Source organism: Manis javanica, chromosome 5, assembly GCF_040802235.1.
Source record: "Manis javanica isolate MJ-LG chromosome 5, MJ_LKY, whole genome shotgun sequence".
In the NCBI taxonomy this organism is placed as follows: Eukaryota; Metazoa; Chordata; class Mammalia; order Pholidota; family Manidae; genus Manis; species Manis javanica.
The window spans coordinates 16,058,913-16,081,261 of NC_133160.1; the positions used below are offsets into that span (position 1 = coordinate 16,058,913).

The window sequence follows — 22,349 nt, forward strand, 5'->3', positions numbered from 1 at the left end:
GCTCTAGAAATGCCCCTACAGAGGAATAGACAGGTTTGTGCATGCGTTCTTTTTACCGGCTTTGGGTACCCCCTGCTGGTGAAATTGTGTGACCCAAATAGTAAGAGTCCAGGGCAACTAAAGAACAAATTCCAGTCCATAACCCTATGGCCCAAGTCACAAGTACTTGAGTCTTGAAAGATCTGAGGAGTCCATGAGTTATGTGACCATCCCACGTATCATGTGACTAGTTTATGAGGTGTTTTTTTAAAAAACATCCTATAGCTATGGCTATTCTCTGAGCTCTGAGGGAAAAAATTTTGACTCCTGTGAACATTCCATTAATTCTGCAAACATCCCAAAAGTTCTGAGATCACCACGGGAAGGAAATGGTATGTCCATTAGCCAAAACTATTCGTAAGTAGAAATATTCCCATCCACAAACTAATTTCATGCAGGCTTTCCTCCCTCTTTTTAAAAAGTGGTTATCATTTGCAATCAGAATAGGATGACAATCTTTTCTGCACTTCAAATTGTAGACTTAAATGTGAACTTTGAAATATCTACCACAAATTTATTGAGCCCTGGCTGCACCAGACACTCATGAAGAAACTGGAGTAGGTGCAAGAAGCCAACAGCCCTTCACCCAAGAGGTTCTTGCCCTAGTGGGTGGGAGAGTGAGTCATTTCAATTGAACTAGACAGGTGCTTAGCTGACATGGCCACAGGGCCTGCCTTGATCTCCTGGCAGGGTTCAAACCAGCTATTAGCACTCTCGTAGTTCCACGTATTTTTCTTCTTGTGCTTTCATCACCTTTGTGATTTTATATTTACTTTTCTATTCATCTGCTTAGTGCCTGTCTTTGCCATGACTCTCTGTGTTTTATGAAAGTAAAGGTCACGTCTGGTTTGTCGCTATACTCTTGTTACTCTATTAGAGATTGGTATGTGTAGGTGCTCAATAAATATCTGTCCAATGATGAGTCAACCAAAAATAGAAAACCACAGATCCCTTTAGAGGAACAAGCGGAAGTCTCAACGGAGATGTAACATCTGAACGCCACTGAGCCTTGAAGGATGACGAGGAGGAGGCCAGAAGAGAAGAATGGGGACACATTGAGGAACACAGAGTACTGAGGAATGTTTTGGGGGAGGGACATGAAGAACCGGTTTCCCAAAAAGGAAACATATGTGGAAGATAAGGCTGAGTTGAAACACGAAGCTTATGAAAGTCGGAGGGTCTTTTATACTATATTCACAGGCTCGGATTTTCCCTTATCTTAAGGAAAAAAGAGAGAGAGTATCAATTAACCCTATGACTCTAGGAAGCAATGTGATTTTTCCTATAATTTTGAGAAGGTTTTTTAATACTTAAATTCTGAATTCTGATAAATATCTTTCAGTTGTGGTTTTGTGTTTTATCTCCTTCTACATCTCCATTTCCACTTTGTAGCTATGTTTACCTGCTGCTGAAACACCTGTCTATACATTTTTAAGTTTTAATGTAGTGTCGTCATCACCTTGAACATAAGGATCAGCCATGGGCTAAATACTAAGGATGAGATACACTGGAGTTTTTATAACTCAGTTAGTTGTCCAATTTTTAAATATCTCTACATCTTGGAGAGTCTCAATTTTTCATTTATTTATCTAGGTGTTCAGAGCCACCCAAACATTTCTGTAAAATGCCATTTTTCATGGATGTAGTGAGGCCTTTTTTGTTGTTGTCTTATTGTGCCTTGGGAAACCAATGATTTGTGCCTAACTCTCTCCATATTATTTTACCCTGAGTGGAATGAGTGTGGTTGGGAGTTCTGCCCCCAAGCAAATATCAAAGCCTCCAATGCATGCTCATTTATAATTTTAAAGTTAATTCTCTTATTGGATTTCCTTTTATTTCCTGCTGTGGCAGTGTGTGCAGAATGAGGGTAAAGGCAGAGGATTTGCTGTATATCTTTTCAAATTTATGATTAAGAAGGTCACATATACATTTTTAAACATACTCCTTTTTGATAATAAATGAAGAATAAAACTTCAAAATGTCATCCATAGCAGACTTAGCCATCTTTCTTTCATTGGCATTCCCCTTGCCCCGTCTGACTGCCTGCTGATGGTGAGAAAAGGCCCAACTGATCTAATGCTTCGTTTCTTCTTTGTCTATGTGCCTGGAATAATTTTCGCCAGTAGAACAGTATGCACGTGCCAAAGCATTACAACCAAAAGATGCATTCCTAGTCCTGAGTGCCCTCTTTCCCCAGGCCAGTGGGTCCAAACGGAAGATGAGGAATCCCATCTTAGGGTATCTGTATCTTCAAATTGTGGCTGGACTGAGGGAAGTCAGGGCTCTTCTCTCCTTCGGGGGGCGTTCCTGGATCCAGGTGTGCCCTCCATGCCTGGCCACTCTGCTCTCTGCTGACAGAGCAAGGCTCACGTAGACTCCATGCCTCTGGCTTCCAGCTGGGGTTCAGCTAATGAGAGCCACTGAAGAAGATGAGGCAGAGGAGGGGGAGGTGTAGTCAGGGCCTTTATCACTCTGGTCCCCTCCCCTATCCAGCACTGGCTGGGTCCCTCCAGAGAAAGCCACGGCTTCTGTGCAGGGGGCCTCCTGGTCATGATTCTCTCCTTTCCACCTCCCATGACTCTCCCTGCTGCTTCCCTCCTGAACGCACAGGTGGTGAGCTGCTCTCTTGTCCCTGTATTGTACCTTGGGTCCCCCTTCACCCTCACCTTTGCCAGTAGTCCTTGTACACATACACTCTCCTCAAAGTCTCATCTTCTGAGTCTGCCATCTGTCACGGTGCTGTGCAGTCGACACCTAGATCAGGAGAGCCATCCGTGGGAAGGAGGATCCTCTCCTACTAGCAAACTGGAGTTGATCCTAGATGAACTCCTCTAAAATAATTCCGAGTCTCAGTTTATCCTTTCATCGAATACCTTCTCTGACCGGGAGATCATTACCCCTTGAAACAGCCTGTTTCAATGTCAGGTGCGCTCAGCTTTGGAAAATGATTTCCTGCACGGTGTCAGTTTTGACCTCTCTGGGACATCTGTCCTTTCCATGTTGGGATAGAAGTGACCGAGATTGAATTTGAAGCGAAATCCTGTGAAAAATGGAGCAAGAGACCCGGAAAAATTTACCTAAGGGCAACCCATCGTCTTCCATTTCACAGGAACATAATAATTATATTTAGATGCATAAATGTTGGGAAAATTCAGAGGGACCATACTGGTTCTTGAGAAATATGTGAAGAAATGTCATATGCAAGTGGGATTAGTCATATTTTTATACATCTGATGATAGATCTAAGACTAGTCAGCTAACATTTAAGGAAAGTAGATTTCAAATCTATGTGAAGAAGAACCTTTTAACTGTTTCACTCCCCTGTTTCAAAGGTCTCCATCACTTGGTATAATCTAAGGAATTTCACAGTGAGGCTGTTGCAGGGGGATTTGGACATTGGAATGTAGTTGGACCAGTGGTGATGATATAAAAACAAGAATAGCAGCTCCCATGTGTTGTGTGTTCACTGTGTGCCAGGCACTGTGCTCTGTACGCTTCACACACATTATCTCATTGAACCCCCACAACCCTATGAGGTCAATCCTCTTATCTGCTGCAGTATACAGAGTAAGGGTTCAGAGCTCAGAGAGGTTAAGGAAGTTACCCGGGGTCATGCAGCCAGCAGTGGCAGAAGTGGGATATGAACCCAGGTCTGCCTGACACCAAAGCTGATAGTTTTAACCCCCAATGCATGGTGTCTGAATAATCTGGGTATCTTGGAGGCTGTGCAAAGGTCCAGACCCTGTCCTACCTCCATGAGCCTGGGCCTCGGTGTGTTCTGTTCAGCTCTCCACATGATTCTAATTTATACCAGAGTTTGAGAACTGCTGCTCTAAATTAGTATTCTTATAAATGCCCCTCAGTTCTGAGAGTCTGTTATTCCTGTGGGAATATCTACACATCAAGTTCAGCTTTACCTTTTCTCCTTCTGAGCTATAAGACTAACCTGTACCCTTACCCACCACCAACCACCAGCCCTTGTTTCAATCAGCCCTTGTTTTTTGGGTCATTTCATGAGCTCAGCTCCTGAGAAAAAGGCCATCCTTCATTTGGAATCTCATTGAAATCCATGGGAACAGAAAAATCAATCTGGCCTCCTCCTCCCTTTGCAAAGAGAATAAGGAAAGCATCATGCAAGTCTTCGTGATTCCCCATGTTAAGCCAAGCAAGGAACACACACACCCATTGTCGAGATGAAGCAGGATGAGTCTCGTATGTCTGAGTGAGCAGAGTAACGGTTTCAGGAGGCTTAGGTTTATTCCGCCTTGATCCTATTTTTGGGCAATGAACCAGGTTTGGGGGTTGAGGACGTTGGTTGGGAAAGGGAGCACTCTCGTCTTCCCAACGCTTTGATCCAACTGGCACCATCTGACTGTGATTTTTCCCCTTGCACATGTCCCAAAGGAAGCTGGCCAAGAAGCAGAAGGAGACGCAGAGTGGAGCCCAGCGGGAGATGGGGCCTGTAGCCTCAGCCGACAAACCCGCCGCCAAGCTGGGCACCAGCCGCAACGATGAAGGCTTCTCCGCTAGCTCCCAGGACGTTAACGGATTCAGTAAGTTGAGTCAGCTAAGGGGAAGGGGACATCCATGATCTAGCCTAGCCCTGGCACCTCTACGGTGGACCCCTCACAGTGGTCCAGTGCCATGCAGGTAGGACCAGGATGCTTCTCTGCCATGGTCCAGGGCTAAAGACTCTCTCTGGCAAAGACCTGAGGCCAACTGTTCTTGGGTTAAAAGGAGAATTTAAGAACCGCCCCAAGGCAGGTGGGAAAGAGTGGCAAGCATCTTAACTGGTTGTGGATATGAATAGAGATAGATTAAGACTAATCATAGTAAAAAAAAAAAAAAAAGGGAGGAGGAAGATAACATAGTTATGCCCTTAAGGAGAAAAACATGCCATACTGAACTGAATTGTCTTAGGCTTCAAAACGGTGTTTCTTACAAGCCATGTAGGTAAGTCATGGATTATGTCTCTGTTTTGAGCGCTTAGGAAACTGAGCCTTTAAAGTCCTATGGCTGATGAGTAACACATCCAGACCTGGAAGAGTTAATACAGGATCCCACGCCAGTAGACATGGCTCAGGTCTTAGGATTAACCCTCTTCCAAAGGAGAACCTCCGGACTGGTAACCCGAAGCTGCCTTGGCGATCGGACTCAAGAGGGGGCTGGCTTTTGTTCTTGTCGTCCTTTAAGCCAGTTCTTTTCCGGATTTAATAGAGATGCTAGATTCCCCAACCTGTGTGCCAGATTGGGGAATTCAGGGAATCTAAAGGAATGTGAGCACAGACAAATGTCCTGCACACACTGTGTCAGTGACAAATGGAAGAATCTGTATTTCATGAAAATTCGGAGGATGGGGACCTATGAGAGGGTGAAGGATCTGAGGGTAACTCGGATCCATGATTCCTAACCTCAAGTACAGCACAGAACCCATCTGGGAAGTTTTCAAAATACGCATTTATCAGCGCCCCACACCTTTCCAACTAAATCAAAATCTCCTGGGGGCTGGGAGATTGGGTGGGGTGTGGATTTTTGTAAAAGCCACTTAGAGGGTTCTTGTGGGCACATAGGAACACTGAATTTTGAGGGAGACAATAGCTGTCTTCAAGTATTGACGTGATACCTCAGGAAAGAGAGATTCTTTTAAACTAATTTTAAAAAGTTAAAAAAAATAGTAAAATGAATACTCCTATATGTAGATTCACTAACTGTTCACATTTTGTGATATTTTGCAATTCTCTCTCTATATATATATATTATTATGTATTTCTGAATCATTTAGAAGATGTCTTCTGAACCATTTAGAAATAAGTTGCAGACATCATGACACTCCGCCTCCAGAGAATTCAGCATGTTTCCTAAGAACTAGGACAGCGCTTCAACATAACCATAATAAAATTGTCTTACCCAAGAAAAATGTAACCTTGTTTCAGTACTATCTAATACACCAATGCATCATTGAATTTCCTCAATGGACCTAAAATTCTTTATTATCATAATTATTTCTTTAATCCAAGATCCAGTCAAGGTGCTCCCCTTTTATTTGGTCATCATGTCTGCTTATCACCTTTCACCTCAAACAGCCCTCCCAACTTTCATTTTTATCTTTCAGGATGCTGACCTTTTAAAATTCTAGACCAGTCATCCCATAGAATGTGCCATGATCTGGATTTCTTTAATTTTCTTCATTACATTCAGGTTATACATGTTGGCAAGAACACTACACCGGTGATGTTACATGCTTCCCTTTTCATCAGATCAATAGACACATGCCATCACTTTGCCCATGGTCAGAGATGCCAGGTGTGAGCACTTCTTAAGGTTGAGTACTGGCTTTTAAAGACAAAGTCTAATGGCACATACTGACTATTGCATTAGCAAATATCCAACTCCCATTTTTCTCAGAGAGCAGAGCACGTTTGCAGACTGCCAGACCATGAAGCCTGGTCCATTTCCATTTCCATTCTCTCAACCCAGGTGAATCATTGAGATTCATACATTCCCCAGGCACCAGGAAAAAGGGATATTGACATAGGCTTGGAGAGGCAGAAAAGGGGTTGGCAAGGAAATGGGCCTGGTTTGTCTTTAAAGAAAGGCCCATTCTGAGCCCTCCAAGCCTCTAGCTGTATTAGCTTGTCACTGAGTCTCCTGCCTTTGGCCCAGGAACAAGTTCATTAGTAAGTTTAGCTGGTGGAACATACTGTCCAAGTGGTACCCGTGCACCCAACACCTGTCCTGTGCAGGCCAGCCTCCTGTGGGCATTTTTTTCACTCACAGAAATGTGCTGGGAGGACTATGAATGTCAAAAAGATGATGGTCAAAGATGCATGACAATCACTGTGACCTCAAAATGGTAGTTATTTGATCTTAAGCTTTCTGATCTCAAGTGAAAACCTGGGTAAACTGATTTCTTGATTTTCTCTGAAGGGGAAAATATCTCCATCATTTTCCCCATGGGCTAAAACTTTAGACTCATGGAGAAAAGCACCCAAGGCTAAGGTAGATTAGCCAGCCAGAGAGAAAGAGGAAGCATATCCTAGAGAATCTAATTAGATGTTTCAAAGTCCGGAGACAGAATTTCCAAATAATTGATAATGTATGTATGCTCTGTATATATGCTCACAAGGGCACACATGTGCATATTTACAGAGACATATGTGTCTTTGTATAGACATTGATTTTAACGATATTGCCTTTAAAAAGATGGAAAAATTAAATTTCAATTAACATAACATTCAGTTATTAAGAAATTTTGCATTTGTTTGAATCAATGAATATTTTAGGACTCTATCTTGCATCTCATATCCTCAGGCTACAGCCACAAACATGCTCTGGGGATTCTTTTGAATGCCCGGGAATGCATCAGGTACATTTTAAAATGCCCTGTGGAACCCCTGAGATGAGATTTGAGGGGGAAAAAAAAATCTAAGTAATGTTTACACTGGAGATGTGGAAATTGCTTCTGAAATCACCCTGATGTATGTAAAATTGAATCTATTTTCGTGGCATTAGGGAAGTGACTGTCTGGCTTCTGCATCAGCATCTTTAGGAGGCCCTGAGATTATTTGCAAACATTGAGGAAGCACTGAGAGAGGCAGAGCACCAGAATGGACGTCACATCGGAAAAGATTACGGAAGAATGTGCCCTGAGCAATTATTTCCTTATTGAACACATGGGCCCTTGCCTAATTCAAACCTTGCCTATCCCTGGGTAGGTTTATTTTCTGGGGTTTTCTATTCCAAGTGACTGCTTAAATTGTACACCATCCTTTCAGTCAAGTCTCCCAGTTTTGTACGGGAACAATGACCTCCGGGAAGTGAAGGTGATGGGCCTTTATCAGGTCTGGGCCGCTGCTTTGGAGTGCTTCAGCTGTCTTGAAAAAGGAGTGCGTGTCATACTTCAAGGAAAACAATGTGTGTGTTTTTCAATTTAAAGAAATGCTGGCTTTTAGGAAGTAACCTGATTTGGGCCTTCCTTCCCTGTGTACCTGGTTGTTTTTTTCTGAGATCTTTTGCTCACTGGAATGATTTTCTGGGTCTTTCTTCTGGTGCTTTCTTTTTATATCCATGCTTACATCTTCTTCTTTATGTCTTTTGCTCATAGTGTCATCTTCTCCTTGTTCATTTTCAGTACTAATCAAAATGCCTCAAAACAAATCCCTGTTGAATTCCTCTGATTTGAGGCTTGGTTGTCTACTCTTCTTAGAATGTCCTTGGACAGACTCACTTGCCCCTTGGGTGCCATTAGTTAACTCGGTCTTCACTTTTATGCCTCCATCCCGTGGACTGGTTGGTTCCATGTCTGGTGGGTGAAGGCGACCTCTAAGGGTCACCAGACAATGGGCCTTCAAGCTGTCTGCTAAGACAGCAGGCATGGTTGAGGCCTTGGATGTGAGATTCGATGGTCATTTTCTCAGCACTTAGTATGTGTCTATTTCTCTAAGTCCCGGGCACAGTTTGGGGAGAAGTGTAATTACAAAAATTAAATGAAATAGAGCATTGTCTCACAAATAATAAATGTTTCTACTGGTAAGTTTTTCATAGTTTAGAAAAGTCCTTTTGTAAAACACTGAAGCCGTTGAGCCATATTCCTGCACCATCAGATACCCAGTAGGGTTAGCACAGATGAGGAAACTGAGGTTCAGAGAGACCCCATATCCCAAATCATACATGCATTTGCAAGGTCATAAGGATCTATTTCTCCTGACATCAGCTGGATTCTATCTACCTAGTCTGTAAAGGATTGGGAACATATCCAATAAAAGTACCTATGGTAGACAGCTGTAAAAGAAATAATCAGGATCGGAAAAACATAATGAAGACAAGAAAGTCAAGACCAGCTTATATTAAAATATAATTATATTATATTAAAAAGTAATCTAAATGTGCAGGGTGGTAACTTTGAAATTTCAGTTTGGCTCTGAGCTTTTGTAGCGAAAGCCCAAAAAGAAAGATAACTTATTAGTACTTACTACGTGCTAGATCTTATACTTTACATAAATCCCACTTTTAAGCCTCCTAAGAACACTGTAGATGAGATGTTATTTCCATTTGGTAAATGAGGAAACAATTTCAGAGAATTGAAGTAAACAAGTCCAAAGTCATACACACAGAATGTTGTCTGGTCTCCTGAGTGAAGCTGCTGATGGCTGAGGGAGAGGGAGCCCTCCACGCCTCTCCTAAGGGTCAGCCAGCTTTGCTACAGTGTGGGCAGAAGCTGCTACCCCAGCTGTGTCCTGCATGGAGGCCTGGGGCTGGGCGCTGGCATGGATCCAGTCAAACTCCCATGAGATCCCAGGCACTGTAATAAGCTCAAATGTGGCATCTTGGCCTGTCCTCCCGGTAACTGTGTACAGTTGGTATGTCTATTATCAAGTGCATTTTACAGTTGAGGAAACTGGTGCTCTGAGATATGAGATATGAAAAGAGCTTCCTTAAGTCACATGATGACTAGGTAGTGAAGTCTGGACTCCAAACGAGATGCTCTGCTTTCAAAACCAAGCATCTGTGTCCTTCCTCTAACCCCTGCTTTCTGTCCACCACAAGGCTAGGCCTAGGAGAGAAAGGAGGCCAAGGCAAATAGCCTTTCTGGCTGGGAGCACAGTGCCTCCTCTTGCTTCCTCTCTCTACTTCGGAGCCCAAAACCCCTACCACAGAAAGACAGCTTCCCAGTGGATGCTGTCACAGGCAGGAGCTATGGGGGTTGTCTAACCTGAAGCCTCCTAGGAAGTGGGACTAGACCGGCTGGCCCAAACCTTAGGCATTCATGAGCTGGAGGAAGCCTTGGATAGATACAGAGAGAGGGGCAAGGAACGGCCCTGCCCGCAGAGAGCTCACAACCTAGTCGGGGTGGCAGGTGGGCACAGCCCAGCAGGGACAGCAGGAGTAGTCTGCAGAAAGAGCCACAGGACCCTTCGCCTGGCTCGGTACCTCCAATGTCCGTCTCTTAACCCTCTCAGGAGGATGTCGAGCCAGCTGAAATGGGTCTCTGGGAAAACTGGTTTGACTGTGGGTAAACCAGGGCCTTGATGGAACATGATGTGAAGAATTGCTCATGATCCCTTCCCTTTGTCCAGGACCTGCTGGGGCAGTCATTTTGCTAGGTGCTGTCCACATATTGTCTCCAAATCCTCAAAACATTACAGTCAGGTGGGGATTACTATCATGATCTCCTAAATCAGGAAACCTGAGCTCAATGAAGTTAAATTCATTTCTGCTGTCCTGTCTTTGCAATGCTCCAACTTGATCTTCCCTTCTTTTGCTTAAAACCCATCAGTTGCTCCTTGTTGCCCCCTGAAGTAAAATAAAGGCTATAATCCGAAGCATGTATTCCTCAGCCCTCCATGGTTGCTGACCAGGCCCATCTGATCATTGCCCAACTCTCAGGCCCATCTGATATTCACTCAGTATTTATTTGTTTGAATGAGTGAATGATGGAACTGGAATTCTAGCTGAAAGCCCATAACTGATTCCAGCTCTTCTGGTAGTTGAATTCGAGCTTCTAAGATGAAATCTGCTCTCTGTAACTTCCATCAATTCATTCCTGTTTTGCACACAAGGGTGTATGGTCAACCGGATGCTGGCCCTTGTCTGCCCTCTGGCGTCACACAGGGTAATGAAATCAGTCTTTCTCTTCCCACAGCACCCACCCCCTCCCACAGCTGTTGGACTGCAAACACCTGTGTGCCCTGCAGGTCCTTCCTTCCCTCTGGCTAAGCAGCCCCCACAACAGCCATCAGCCTTTTTCAGGATACATTTCTGTTTTCCAGTCTGCTCAAAATCTTGATTGGCACCCTTGTCTCCACCTGGTCCATGTCCATGGAGTATGTGGTTGCCAAGATGAATATGACTCTCTCCTATCGCCTCAATTACTGGGAGTTCAGAGACCTGCTATCACCCAATTCTGGATTACAAACCTGGGTTTAGAATACAGTGCTTATGTTTGAATCAACCTCCAAAGGTCCGTATCTTGCCAATGGGTTTCAGCCTTGGACAAGTTCACTATGGATTCAATGAGACCGAGAAAATAACAATGGAACATTCTTGGGGTGAAAGGGTCTATACCCAACTTTATTCCCACAGTGGCAGATCAATCACTAGAATCCTGTCCACTCAGAGCGAGTCTGCATGCAGCTAGCAGGTCTCTGCCTCTGGGCCTTTCTGCCCCTGCAGCCATCTCGGTCTCTGTCCTCGGCGCTGCCACCACTCTAGTCTCTGCTCTCCTGCAGCCCTGCAGTCCTGTGGCCATGCAGCCATGCAGAGCACTGGGCAGAGCCCTTTATATAGAATCAATAACACCGTATTGCCCATATATGTGTAGTGAGCAAGTGGACCAGGGCCAGGTGAGACTTTTGGCCATAGGAACCTTCACTTTCTGAACACTCCATCACATAATCTGCTTATTGAGGAGTTCGTGGCTTTCAGTAAGGGCTGCTTCATTCATCCCAGGAGAAGATGATTTTTTGGGCCCAAGTGAAGGACTTTATTTTTCATCTGAGCTGTGTCTTCTTGTTTTATTTGACTCTCTTATCCCAGCCTACTGAGATATTTTTTTTTTCTGGTTCTGTCAGCCAATGAGCTCACTTTACCCTCCCAGTTTTGGGCCTCAAAATGTAATAATTATTAGATTATTAAAAGTCACAGTACCAGTTATCATCTATTGAGCATTAATTATGTGACCATTTCCAGCTGAGTGTTTTATGTGCATTATCTTGTTCATTTGTATGTTGGGAGGATTAAATAAGTGCTACAATTATCTCTGATGATTTACAGTTGAGGAAACTGAAGTTCAAACAGTCAGGAACTTGCCTAACTTTATACAACAGAGCTGGAACCCAAACCCAGGTCTATCTGATACCCCTAAGCCCACAAAGACCTCTCCACTAAACCACAGATCTTATTATTCCCATCTTACAGAGAAGGGAACTAAAGCCCACAGATATCTAGTCACTTGGTTAAAGCAATGGTTCTCAACTTGTGAGCCCCAAATGAGAAGCAAATTCTTGGGCCCTGCCTCAGACCTACTGAGCCCCAAACCCTGGGGGTGGGGCGCAGAAATCATTGCTTTTAACAAGCTTTCCAGGTGGTGCTGATGCACATTCAAGTTTGAAAATTACTGACTCAAGGTAAAGTCCAGGGGTGTCAGACTCTAAAGCCCTCATTCTTCAGGTGCTCAGTTGTCTCTGATAACAGCAGAATCACAGGCACACTGGAAGAGAAAGGCCAACTCCCTCTTCCTCAGGGTGGATGTACCATGAAGACATTGCCCTTTCAAGGTGCTGGACTTTAAGGCTGCTAAAACCCTTAAGGCTGTCCCAGACCTGGGGGTGCCTTCTCAGTCATCTCCAGAATGTTCTCTCCTTTTGTCTGAATACCAAACAACCCAGCAGAATGGAAGGGATGGAAATTTACAAGGAAAAGCAATCATGAGTCACACAGTGAAACCCAGAGCTCGACATAATATTGTGAGGAGGAATTTTTTTTTAATGCATGAAATTCTGCTTGTGGGGACAATTATATTTTCTGGTTGCTCCAGGATTAAATTGAATCTAGAAGAGTTGAATGTTACAAGCTTGCCACCTCCAGTTTTATTGACTATTTTACAGGGATTATTGAATATTATTTTGCAATCATCCACTTGGATGACAGATTAAAGGGTACTTTTATTTAGTTGCTATAAACCCAAAGTTCAATGGAATTATTTATTCCTTGCAAGTGCAAAATGGAAATTTAAAGGGTCTTGACAAAGTAGACAAAGTCCATCACTGACAACTAAGGAGTTAAATTAAGTTTCAGAGAAAGATATTAGACTCAAAAAGGGACATAATGGACCATCAAAACTAAGAATTAGAATTGCCTTAGACACCATCTGATCCAACCTCCTCATCTTCAAGGTGAAAAAATGAGCCTCAGAGAGTTTTCTCAAGGTCACTCATTGAGTCACTAATAGCACCTATACTAGAATTGGGAGCTTGATCGCTCTGGTCCTAGTCCCATGGTCTCTTTCCTAGGTATGAAATATGGTCAATAATGGTTTATCTTCTAATATTTTCTGTAGACCCCCAGTCCAATTTCTGCACATTTCTGCACACATAGAACCTTCTCAAATTGAATTATACTTTTCATCTCCTGGTTAGGGGAGTAGCTGAGGTGTTCCTTTAAATATTCATTGTATGCTGACTGTATGCCAAGCGGTGCAGATTGTAAAGATAAATAAGACATGGTCTCTGCCTTCAAGAATATAACTGTCCTCCAAGAGGAGACTTTTAAGTGGATTTGTTTCAATAAATGAGATAAGTGAGAGAGAAAAGGCATGTATACTGCCCCAGGAACACCAATCAGAGGCTGAGTCAGTGATTATTTCTGCCTTAGTGAGTTAAGCAATGCTACGGAAGGAAATGGATTTTGATTTGAAGTTGGCACAAAAGGGAGATTGTCCCAGGTGGAAGGGACAAAGGCTTGGAGATGTAAGGGGCTTGGTGGGCTAGGAGACGGAGGCTGGGTGTACAAGGTGCTCTGTATTGAGAATATAGAACCAGACATCTGGCTTAACAGTAGCTGGAACCTGTCTGAAAAGGGACTTGCATTTGTAGCCTACTTAAATTCTCTTTCCAGGAAGGCCAACCTATTTGGAAGTAAGAGTGACTCTGGCATCAGGTGTCCTTGCATGCTGTTGGAACCTGGTGTCATATTCTTGGATCTGCATAAATTTTTTTCTGTTGTAGATAAGTAGGGACAGCATTTTATCAGCTACAGACCTTTACTTGACTGTGAGCTGGCCCAGTCATTCCTTCTCAACACCCTTTCAGTGAGATGTCAGCTAAGCTACAAAACTGACGTTGCTTTTGACAATTTATGCTAGGTCACTACATCTTGAGAAGAAAACATAATTGTTCTCTACACTTCACAGGTGGTCCTGAATTACAACAGGGCACTTAAAAAGTGCTTGTTAAAGTAATCAGGGATAAAGAAGTGATGTTGAAAATGTAAATATATAGTTGCTAGGTAGCAGAATAAACTGAGCTTAGAGACCTTTTTTTCCCCCTCAGCTCAAAGCTACAGCCTTGCTAAGTTGAAAGCATAGACAATAATGGCACTAGCTAATATTTGTGTGTGATTATTGGACAAAACATTTTACATGCATCATTTCATTTCATATTCTCAACAACTCTATGAAGCAAGTTAGGGAAACTGGGGCTCAGTGAATTTAACTACCTTGCTCAAGGGCACATAGCTACCAAGAAACTGAACTTGAGTTTGAATTGGGTTGATGTGATTGACTTATCAGCAGCCTATCCTTCTTGAAAGACTTTCTTTCCTTGACTTTTACTCTTCTGGATTTTTTTCCTTCCTCCATAGCCATTTATTCTCATTCTTCTTGATCTGCTTCTCCTTTTGTTCTCAATCTCTGACCATTGAAGCATCCCAGGGTTCAGTCTCTAATCTTCTCTTGTCTGCTTGTATTAAGTCTAAGTGGGTGGCGATGACATTAAATGAGGTGATGAGCACAGGAAGAGGCCAGATTTGGAGCAGAAGAGAAGTTTAGATCTAGACAAGGTAGGTTTGAGGTGCTATTGAGTCATTGAAGAGGTGTCAAGTAGGCAGTTGGATACAAGGGCAGAGGAGTATGTCCTGGAAGTATAAATGTGTGCTACATTGTGTATCAAGGTGATTGAAGACTTTGCCACGTGTAAGGAAATTGAGGTCCACCAAGATGAAACATTTCACCTAGGATCTTCTAATAGAAGAGAGAAGACCATAGCATCACTCACTATGTTAATGGAAGAGCCAGAGCATTGAATCAGGACTTACATATGAGACATGCCTATAGAAAAGCAGTCAGTTAAAGCTAAGGGCAAAACAGGGGACTATTAAAGGGGCTTTGTCAATGTGGTTCAAGTGCAGAACCTTCTAGTCATCCACCTGGACCCTGAAATGGAACTCAAAGTATGTGAAGGAGCTCTTGGATTAGGTGGCCTCATGATTGTCTACTCAGCCTGGATTATGATGGGATCCCATCAGATGTGTTAAAAGTAGAATTTTCTGATAAAAAGTAGAAATTTCAAAGAACATGTTAGAGGCTGGAAGTGGATCTACTTATCTTGGAAAGTCAATGAAGGAGTCATAGGTTCAACTTCATCACAAAGATTGAGGAGCCCACCTAAAAGTCCTTGCCCAGGAGGAAGATTGTCCTGTTGCCCACAGAGATCAGCAGAAGGTATAAGACAAGAAGTAGAGGTTTCAAAAGGGAACATCCTTAAAAAGTGGAATTTGAGGCAGTGGAAAAAACAGATTAGAGGGCCAAGCACAGACAAAATCCCTCTGGGTCCTGCATTACCATCTCCATCGTTCTCTGGGTGGTCTCCTATTTCTCTGAAGGAGGGAGGGTCTGGCTGACTTTCAGTGAGATGCTCTTGACTGAGTTGAGAGAACTACCCACACCACATCTCATATATCTCTAACCCAGACTTACATCTGGAGTGGACAGATGTCAAGGGAGGAGACCCCCCAACCAAAATACTAGTTCTCGGTGACACAAACAAGAAAGAGTAACTTCTACCCTCAAAAAGCCTGTGATGTGACAAGGAGAACAGACAACAGCGACATGACATGATACGTATAGCAGCTGCCAGAAGAGAAGAGTGGTGTCTGGTGAGGCTGGCCTAGCCCGTTAACCGTGCGATTCATCTCTCTTCACATGACTTACTTTCACCTCACCAACCATGTGAGCTGACTTCGTAATTATGTGGAAGCTGGAAATAAAAATAAAATTCCTTGGCACTAACCCAAGAGGAGATATGTTACACATAGTTGTAAAGATATATTCAGTGGAGATGCAATACAGATTAATCTTGGCATCTTCCTTACACTCTATATCCAATTCTATATCAGGTTTTGATTATTCTACATTTTCAATATATCTCAAACCCATTCGCACCCACTACCTCCATCCTTGTCCAAGTTCACCACCAATAACCCCTAAATAATCCTCATATCCATCCTTGTTATTTTCTAATCCATGTTCTTCTTAACAGCAAGGGAGACCCGTTCAAGGCAAATCTGAATATGCTGCCTCATCCTCCTTGGCTTAAAACAATTCTATGACTTCTGATTGTTCTTAAGCTACAGAATGAAGTCCTCATTCTGATGCTACCTACATACAGGTCTTACCCCTACCCACCTCTCCCAGGTTCTTACACTTCACAGCCCCTTCTCTGTGATCTCCAGTCACACCATCTTCTTCTCTTAGTGGTTCATCTTTTTCATATTCCTTCCACCATAGGTCCTTTGTCCATGCTAATGCTCTATTTCAAGCAGGGTAGGCAAACTACAGCCATAAACCAAATACAGCCTGCTTTCTGTTTTGCAAATAAAGCTTTATTGGAACACAGCCATGCTTATTTGTTTACAAATTGTCTTTATTTAGCTGCTTTTGTACTATGTCAGTAGAGCTGAGTATTTGCTACAGTGACCACCTAGCCCACAAAACCTAAAATACTTGTTCACTACTCCTTAGCATAAATGTTTTCAACTCCTCATCTAGAGCCTCTGTTCCTAATTGACTCATTTACATCTCGATTCATGGATTTTTTTCATCTCTGGCCCTTTTCCAAACCAGATTAGCTTCCTTTTGTTAGGTGCTATCATATATTGTGTTCCCTTTCTTTTCTCAACACTGACCTCCCTCTTGTAAATGTGTTTGTTTAAGGTTCAATCCGTCAGACAGCAAACTCCAAGAGGGGAAGACCATTTATGTTTATATACCCAACAGATAACATGGTGTGTGGCACAGAATAGATACCCACAACTCATACTTAGCTGAATGGACAGGTGAATGGATGTATAGATGGATAGGCAGATGGGACTCAGGCATAACAATCCTTTAAAGTAAGTCAGAATAAAAAGTAATATTTAGAAAGTCTGGTTAAGGTGACACTATATACTGTTGCCCTGTTTACTGCATCCAGAATTTAGTTCAGGTAGAGAAAGGAATCGAAGAATATTTATTTGCCTGTCAGTTGGTATCCAGATCTTAGCATGTCTCCCACCCTTGTCCCCAATCCTTAGTCTGCCAACACTGAAGGGAACTTTACTAGTCCCTTTTTATGGTTCCTGAAAAACTGGGAGCTACTCCTCAAAATATCTCCAAGTAGTCAACCATTGGCTGGCCTGGGAATGTGATACAATCATTCCTCCAATTATAGGAAAAGGAAAGATAACAGCTGGTCGTCTTCAGACCACATGCAAATATAGGCAAAGACTCAGATGGGCTTCTATATGGCTCTGCCCATGAAAGAAACAAGAAAAATTGTGAATACAGGAGACAGGTGTAAAAACAGATTGCAGTTCTCCATTGACTGGATGGCCTCACAAGTAACCATGGGAATATCAGTTATCTGGGAAGGTTCTGGGAGACAATGGGCACCTGTTACATAGAACCAATCTGTGTGATCATGGAGAGCTGGCTTCCGCACACCACTTACCTTGGGAGCTGAGGGGTTTTTTTGGGTATTTAAACTCACTCACTAGGTCAAAAGGAAAGGGTTTGGACTATGTTGGTTTACTAGGTGAAAAGAGGCCGAGGTGAGTTGATAGGATGGAACCAGACCTCTCAGGCTGCTTTGTGACCACCAAGAGGACATCACAGAGCAATTTACAGGATGTGTGGTCCAAGTTTGTCAAAGCAGAAAGGGAAAAATGTTGTATTACTCTTTGGTCAGACACACCGTATCGACAGTTAGTGACATAAAAGAACAATAGTGTATTTTGCTCACAGTTCTGTGGGCAGGGCCCAGCAGGGGTAGCTTATGACTTGAATAGCTAGAAATGACTGGGGCAGCTCTCTGAGGGCCATATGTCTATGGCCTCAGTTCTTCTTCAAGTAGCATCTGCCAGGGATGGGATGCCCAAATGCCTGGCTCCTTTATTTGCCCTTGGTGGAAATGACCAGAATATCTGGGGCTGCCTGGCATTGCTCTCCCCTGTGCATCTCACTTAGACTTCCTCGTAGCATGGCAGACTTGGGTGATCAGGCTTCTTGCATGATGGTTGGCTTCCCACAGAGCAAGTGTTCTGAGAAGACCAGAAGGAATGCCAGTCCTCTTACAAACTAGGCCAAGAACTGACCACTGACCAACATCACTCCTGCTGCACATCATTTTTAAAAGCAGTCACAGGCCAGCCTGAGAGAGTGATGAATCAGGCTCTACCTCTCAACAGGGGAAATGGCATACGCTTACTGGAAGGGAGGGAACAATGGTGGGCATCTTGGAGATGAACTATTGCACTGTTCTAAAAGAAGAACACGGGTACAGATGTGTGAGAAAGCCTACATGGCTAATATAGTCAATAATAAGTAGGGATACTTTCCAAATCTCCAGTTTCCACCTTGGTTAGAGATGGAAGTCTTTCATTACTAGCACATGGTTTGGCAGGGTATCTGAAGATTTTCAGAATCTGGAGAAAGCTTTGTGCTCTCTTGTACAATTATTTCTGAGTTTAAATGTATTCTCTAAAATACAGCATCCAAACCCCATCGGTAATGATAACTTCCTCCTAGGGTTGAGAGATGATGTGAAGGGCAGAGACGGGTGGTTTGGGTCTCTGTCCGAGGTACTGAAACTCCTTGCGTTGGGCTGACCCTGACCCTTTGCTCACGAAGTCCCTTTGTTTGGACTTGTAACTATGAATGTTTTGACCTCGCTGGAGTATTTGGAATATTAGCTCCTTGGGGTTAAATGGTGGGAAAGGTAATCAAAAACTGTGTCTTAGATGGTCTCAAAAACTAGAGAGACAGAAATTTATTGTTTTCTGAAAGGAGCAAGCACGGGTTTTAAGACATGGAGGGGCAGGTTGTGTCTAATTTTAGAAAAATCATCCCAGTGACAGTGAGGAGAAAGTGTTGGAGTGCCATATAATAAGGCTAATAACAAGTGAGTATTGTTTCTGCATTTATCATATTCAAGGGAAGTGACATAACAAAATATTTGTGTACATGGAAATTTTATTTTACTTGTACATCCACACCCACACCCACACACATATACACACACCTTAATACAGAATTAAGTCACTGCAACCCAATTGGTGTGACCAAATGTTTTTTTAATGAAGTGATAAAGAGAGGACACTCTATATTATTACATTCTTGGGACTGTTGTTAAGTCCAGATGTGCTGATTAGATCTCCCTCCTTGCTCCACATTCTCATCAGTCAACATTTTGGTGGTTTGATGCCTGGGAATATTTGGACACATTTGATTTTTTAAAATGAGTGCCCTTATTCAGTCAATGTCTCATTGGGCTAGTTCAGTTTTTTCAAGGTGAAAATCTTTCATCTTCAGGGTCTTTGATCTAGGTTAGATGAAATTCCCTCTGATCCACAGATGTGACAGAGGTTCAGAAAGTAAGAGAGTCATCCCAAACTAGCAGAGTCACTTCTGGTTCTGCTGCAGTGAAGACCCATGTGGTCCTCCACTGAGTCTTCAGCCAGCTGTGCTCTTGCAATACATGCACTTGCAAATCTAGTCCCTGGCCACTCTCTTATAAATAACCTTTCTTATTCTGCCCCATCACTCTCTTTCAAATTGTTCCATTGGAAGAGATTAACCTAGTAATTCAGTATTGTTATTATGCTTTGCTTGTAAAACAGCTACTTGCCTAGTCTGTTCTGCCATATAAAATGCAAATCTCACCATGCCACTGCCCACCTAAAAACCTGTTACTAACTCCACATTGCCCTCAGGATGAAGTTAAAGTGCACCTCATGACCCACAAGGCTCAGAATGATCTGATTCCTCCCCATCTTTGCTCTCATCTCTGGCTACTCTCTGGATTGCTCAATATAGTCCAGTCACTGTGGCATCTTACTCCACTGATGGACAGTGACTGCAATGGGGTATTGTGGGGGGGGACACAATAATATGGGTGAATATAGTAACCACATTGTTTTTCAGGTGAAACCTTCATAAGAATGTATATCAATAAAACCTTAATATCAATAATACCTCAATAATACCAACAATAAAAGGTCAAGCCACCAAAAAAAATAGTCCAGTCATATTGACTTTCCTCCTATTCTTTGAAAACACTGATTATTTTCCAATATCTTGGCTTCCACAATTCTGTTCCCTCTTTCCAGAATGCTCTTCATTTCTATCATTCATTGTTTAGCCCCCATTTATCCTTCAAACCTATAATTAACTGTCAGCTTTTGAGGGATTCCCAGTCTCCAGACTAAACAATGACATTTTTTTTCTGTTACCACTGTTTCTTAGTCCTTCTTAGCATGTGTCACAAGTATCATGTACACAAATGTGTATTCAGTAAATATATTTTTCTAGCCTTCTTCACTAGACTGTAAGCTTCAAAGTGCAGAGACTACTTCTGTTTTGGCTACTACTGTATCCCTAGAGACTAGTATGGTGTTTGGCATGTGAGAGATGCTTGATCAGTATTTGTTGAGTGAGTCGACATGTCAATATTCTTACCGAGATGGACCACAATGATTCACCTTTAACATTCTGTATTCAACTAGCTCTTCTTGTACATTGCTGGAAAAATTCATGGAGTTGACTAAGGTGCCCTTAGGTCTTGATCATGTGGTAGAATTGTGGAGACCATGAAGGAGACCATTGTGCTAGTCTGGTGCACTTGGCAACTCCATTTCTTAGGAAGTCCTAATCTTGGCATCTTTGGCCTAATCATTATTTGAAAGGACTCATCAGCAAGTGCTGGCTTCCTTGGATTCCATAATTCACTGTAGGTTTAGAAAACAGAAGGAACACTCCAGAACTACTGGGTGACCCTGCTGCTCCTGACCCTCGTGACCTCTCCTCTCTCCTCCAGAGAGATCTGTGCTTCTAACTTCTTTCCCTCCACATCCCCAGTCACTGCTTACCCTTCTTCAACTTTACTCCCTTGTGTCTCTCCCCAATGTCTGGGAAAACCTGAAAAGTCAATTTATCCATAAATATTAAGGAGTATGCTTCATTGTCTTTAAAGAGGAAAGCAGAATCAACTAACATTTATTGAGCCCCAACTATGTACCAGGAGCTGTGAAGAATGCTATATATATGCTATATCCTTTAATCCTCACAACCTGTAAAGTGACAGTTATTATTGGTACTAGGCTACTTTTACAAATATGGAGGTTGAGGTCAGAGAGATTAAGTAATTTATTCAAGGTCACTTAGCTAAGTGGTAGATCTGGGATTCAGACCTTATATTTCTCTTGCATATGATCCTACTACATTATATACTCCTTTCCAAAGAATGTGAGACATGCATATGCTTCTGAGGCCACTGGAGGGGTGCATACTTTGGTAGTGATGTGTTCAAATTCCAGATTGCACCACTCTCCTCAGTGATTAGAGCATGACATGTTTCCCAACCCTGCTTGCTTCTTTCAACAATGTTTGTTGAGCACCTACCATGTGCTAGACACAGTACAGGCTCTCCTGCTGCACCCATGAATAAAACAAAAAAAAAATTCCCCCATCTTCATAGAGCTTACATGATAATGGTAGTAAGGAGTGGAAAGTGGGAGACAGGAAATAAACAATAGACAATAAAAGATATGTAAATTTTATGGCATTATGGAAAGTGATACGTTCCATTAAAAAAATGGAACAGAATAAGTGAGATTGGAAGTGATAAGTGAGAGAGGATTGCAGTATTACAGCAGATGAATTTTAACCAAATACTTGAAAAAGATAAGATGTGTGAGTCATGTCGGAAAAGAGTGCTCTTGCTAGAGGCTCCATGGCAACAGTGCGCCTGATGTGCTCAGGCAAAAGCAAGGAAGCCAAGACCTTGTTCCTGCTCAAGGGTCCAGAGAACAAGGTTTCACTGTTCTTTATTGTACAGGACTTGGAAGTCCAAGCCAGTGGAGCCCATGACAAGCATGGACTTCTCTGAATCTAGATCCTTCCAGAAGACACCATTGTAAATGGGTTAATCCAAGATGCTTACAAAGGGCAGCATGTATCTGTGGGTCCTGAGTCCCACTGCCCTCCTAGCCTTTTGAAGCATAGAGCAAACTCTATAACCTTTGACCTATGTGTCCATGATAAATCATATGTCTGTCTATAGGATTCTCTCCTGAAGCCACTGTTTTTAGGACCTCTCTGTGGTGCTGACTCTGACCTTCCTTAGACCAGTAAGGTCTAGTATTGAATCCTGTCTCCACTTTACCATTATCAGTTCTGCTGTGACTCCAATCTGGCTATAATGGACTATTTGAAGTCCTCATTTAAGCTAGTCACCCCTGCTATGACTATGGTGATTTCCCTGGCCCTGCCCGGAATCTAG

At 42.8% G+C, this 22,349-nt stretch overlaps 1 protein-coding gene across 14 annotated transcripts in view; it reads left to right on the plus strand.

Moving 5' to 3' along the window:
* Positions 1-22,349, plus strand: part of PTPRT (protein tyrosine phosphatase receptor type T) — a 970,716-nt gene that overhangs the window by 850,955 nt on the left and 97,412 nt on the right. For all 14 annotated transcript variants that reach the window (XM_073236577.1, XM_073236581.1, XM_073236583.1 and 11 more), the window contains one exon: positions 4,444-4,592. In XM_073236577.1, coding sequence (XP_073092678.1) covers positions 4,444-4,592 — 149 coding nt within the window. The remainder of the gene's footprint in view (positions 1-4,443; positions 4,593-22,349) is intronic.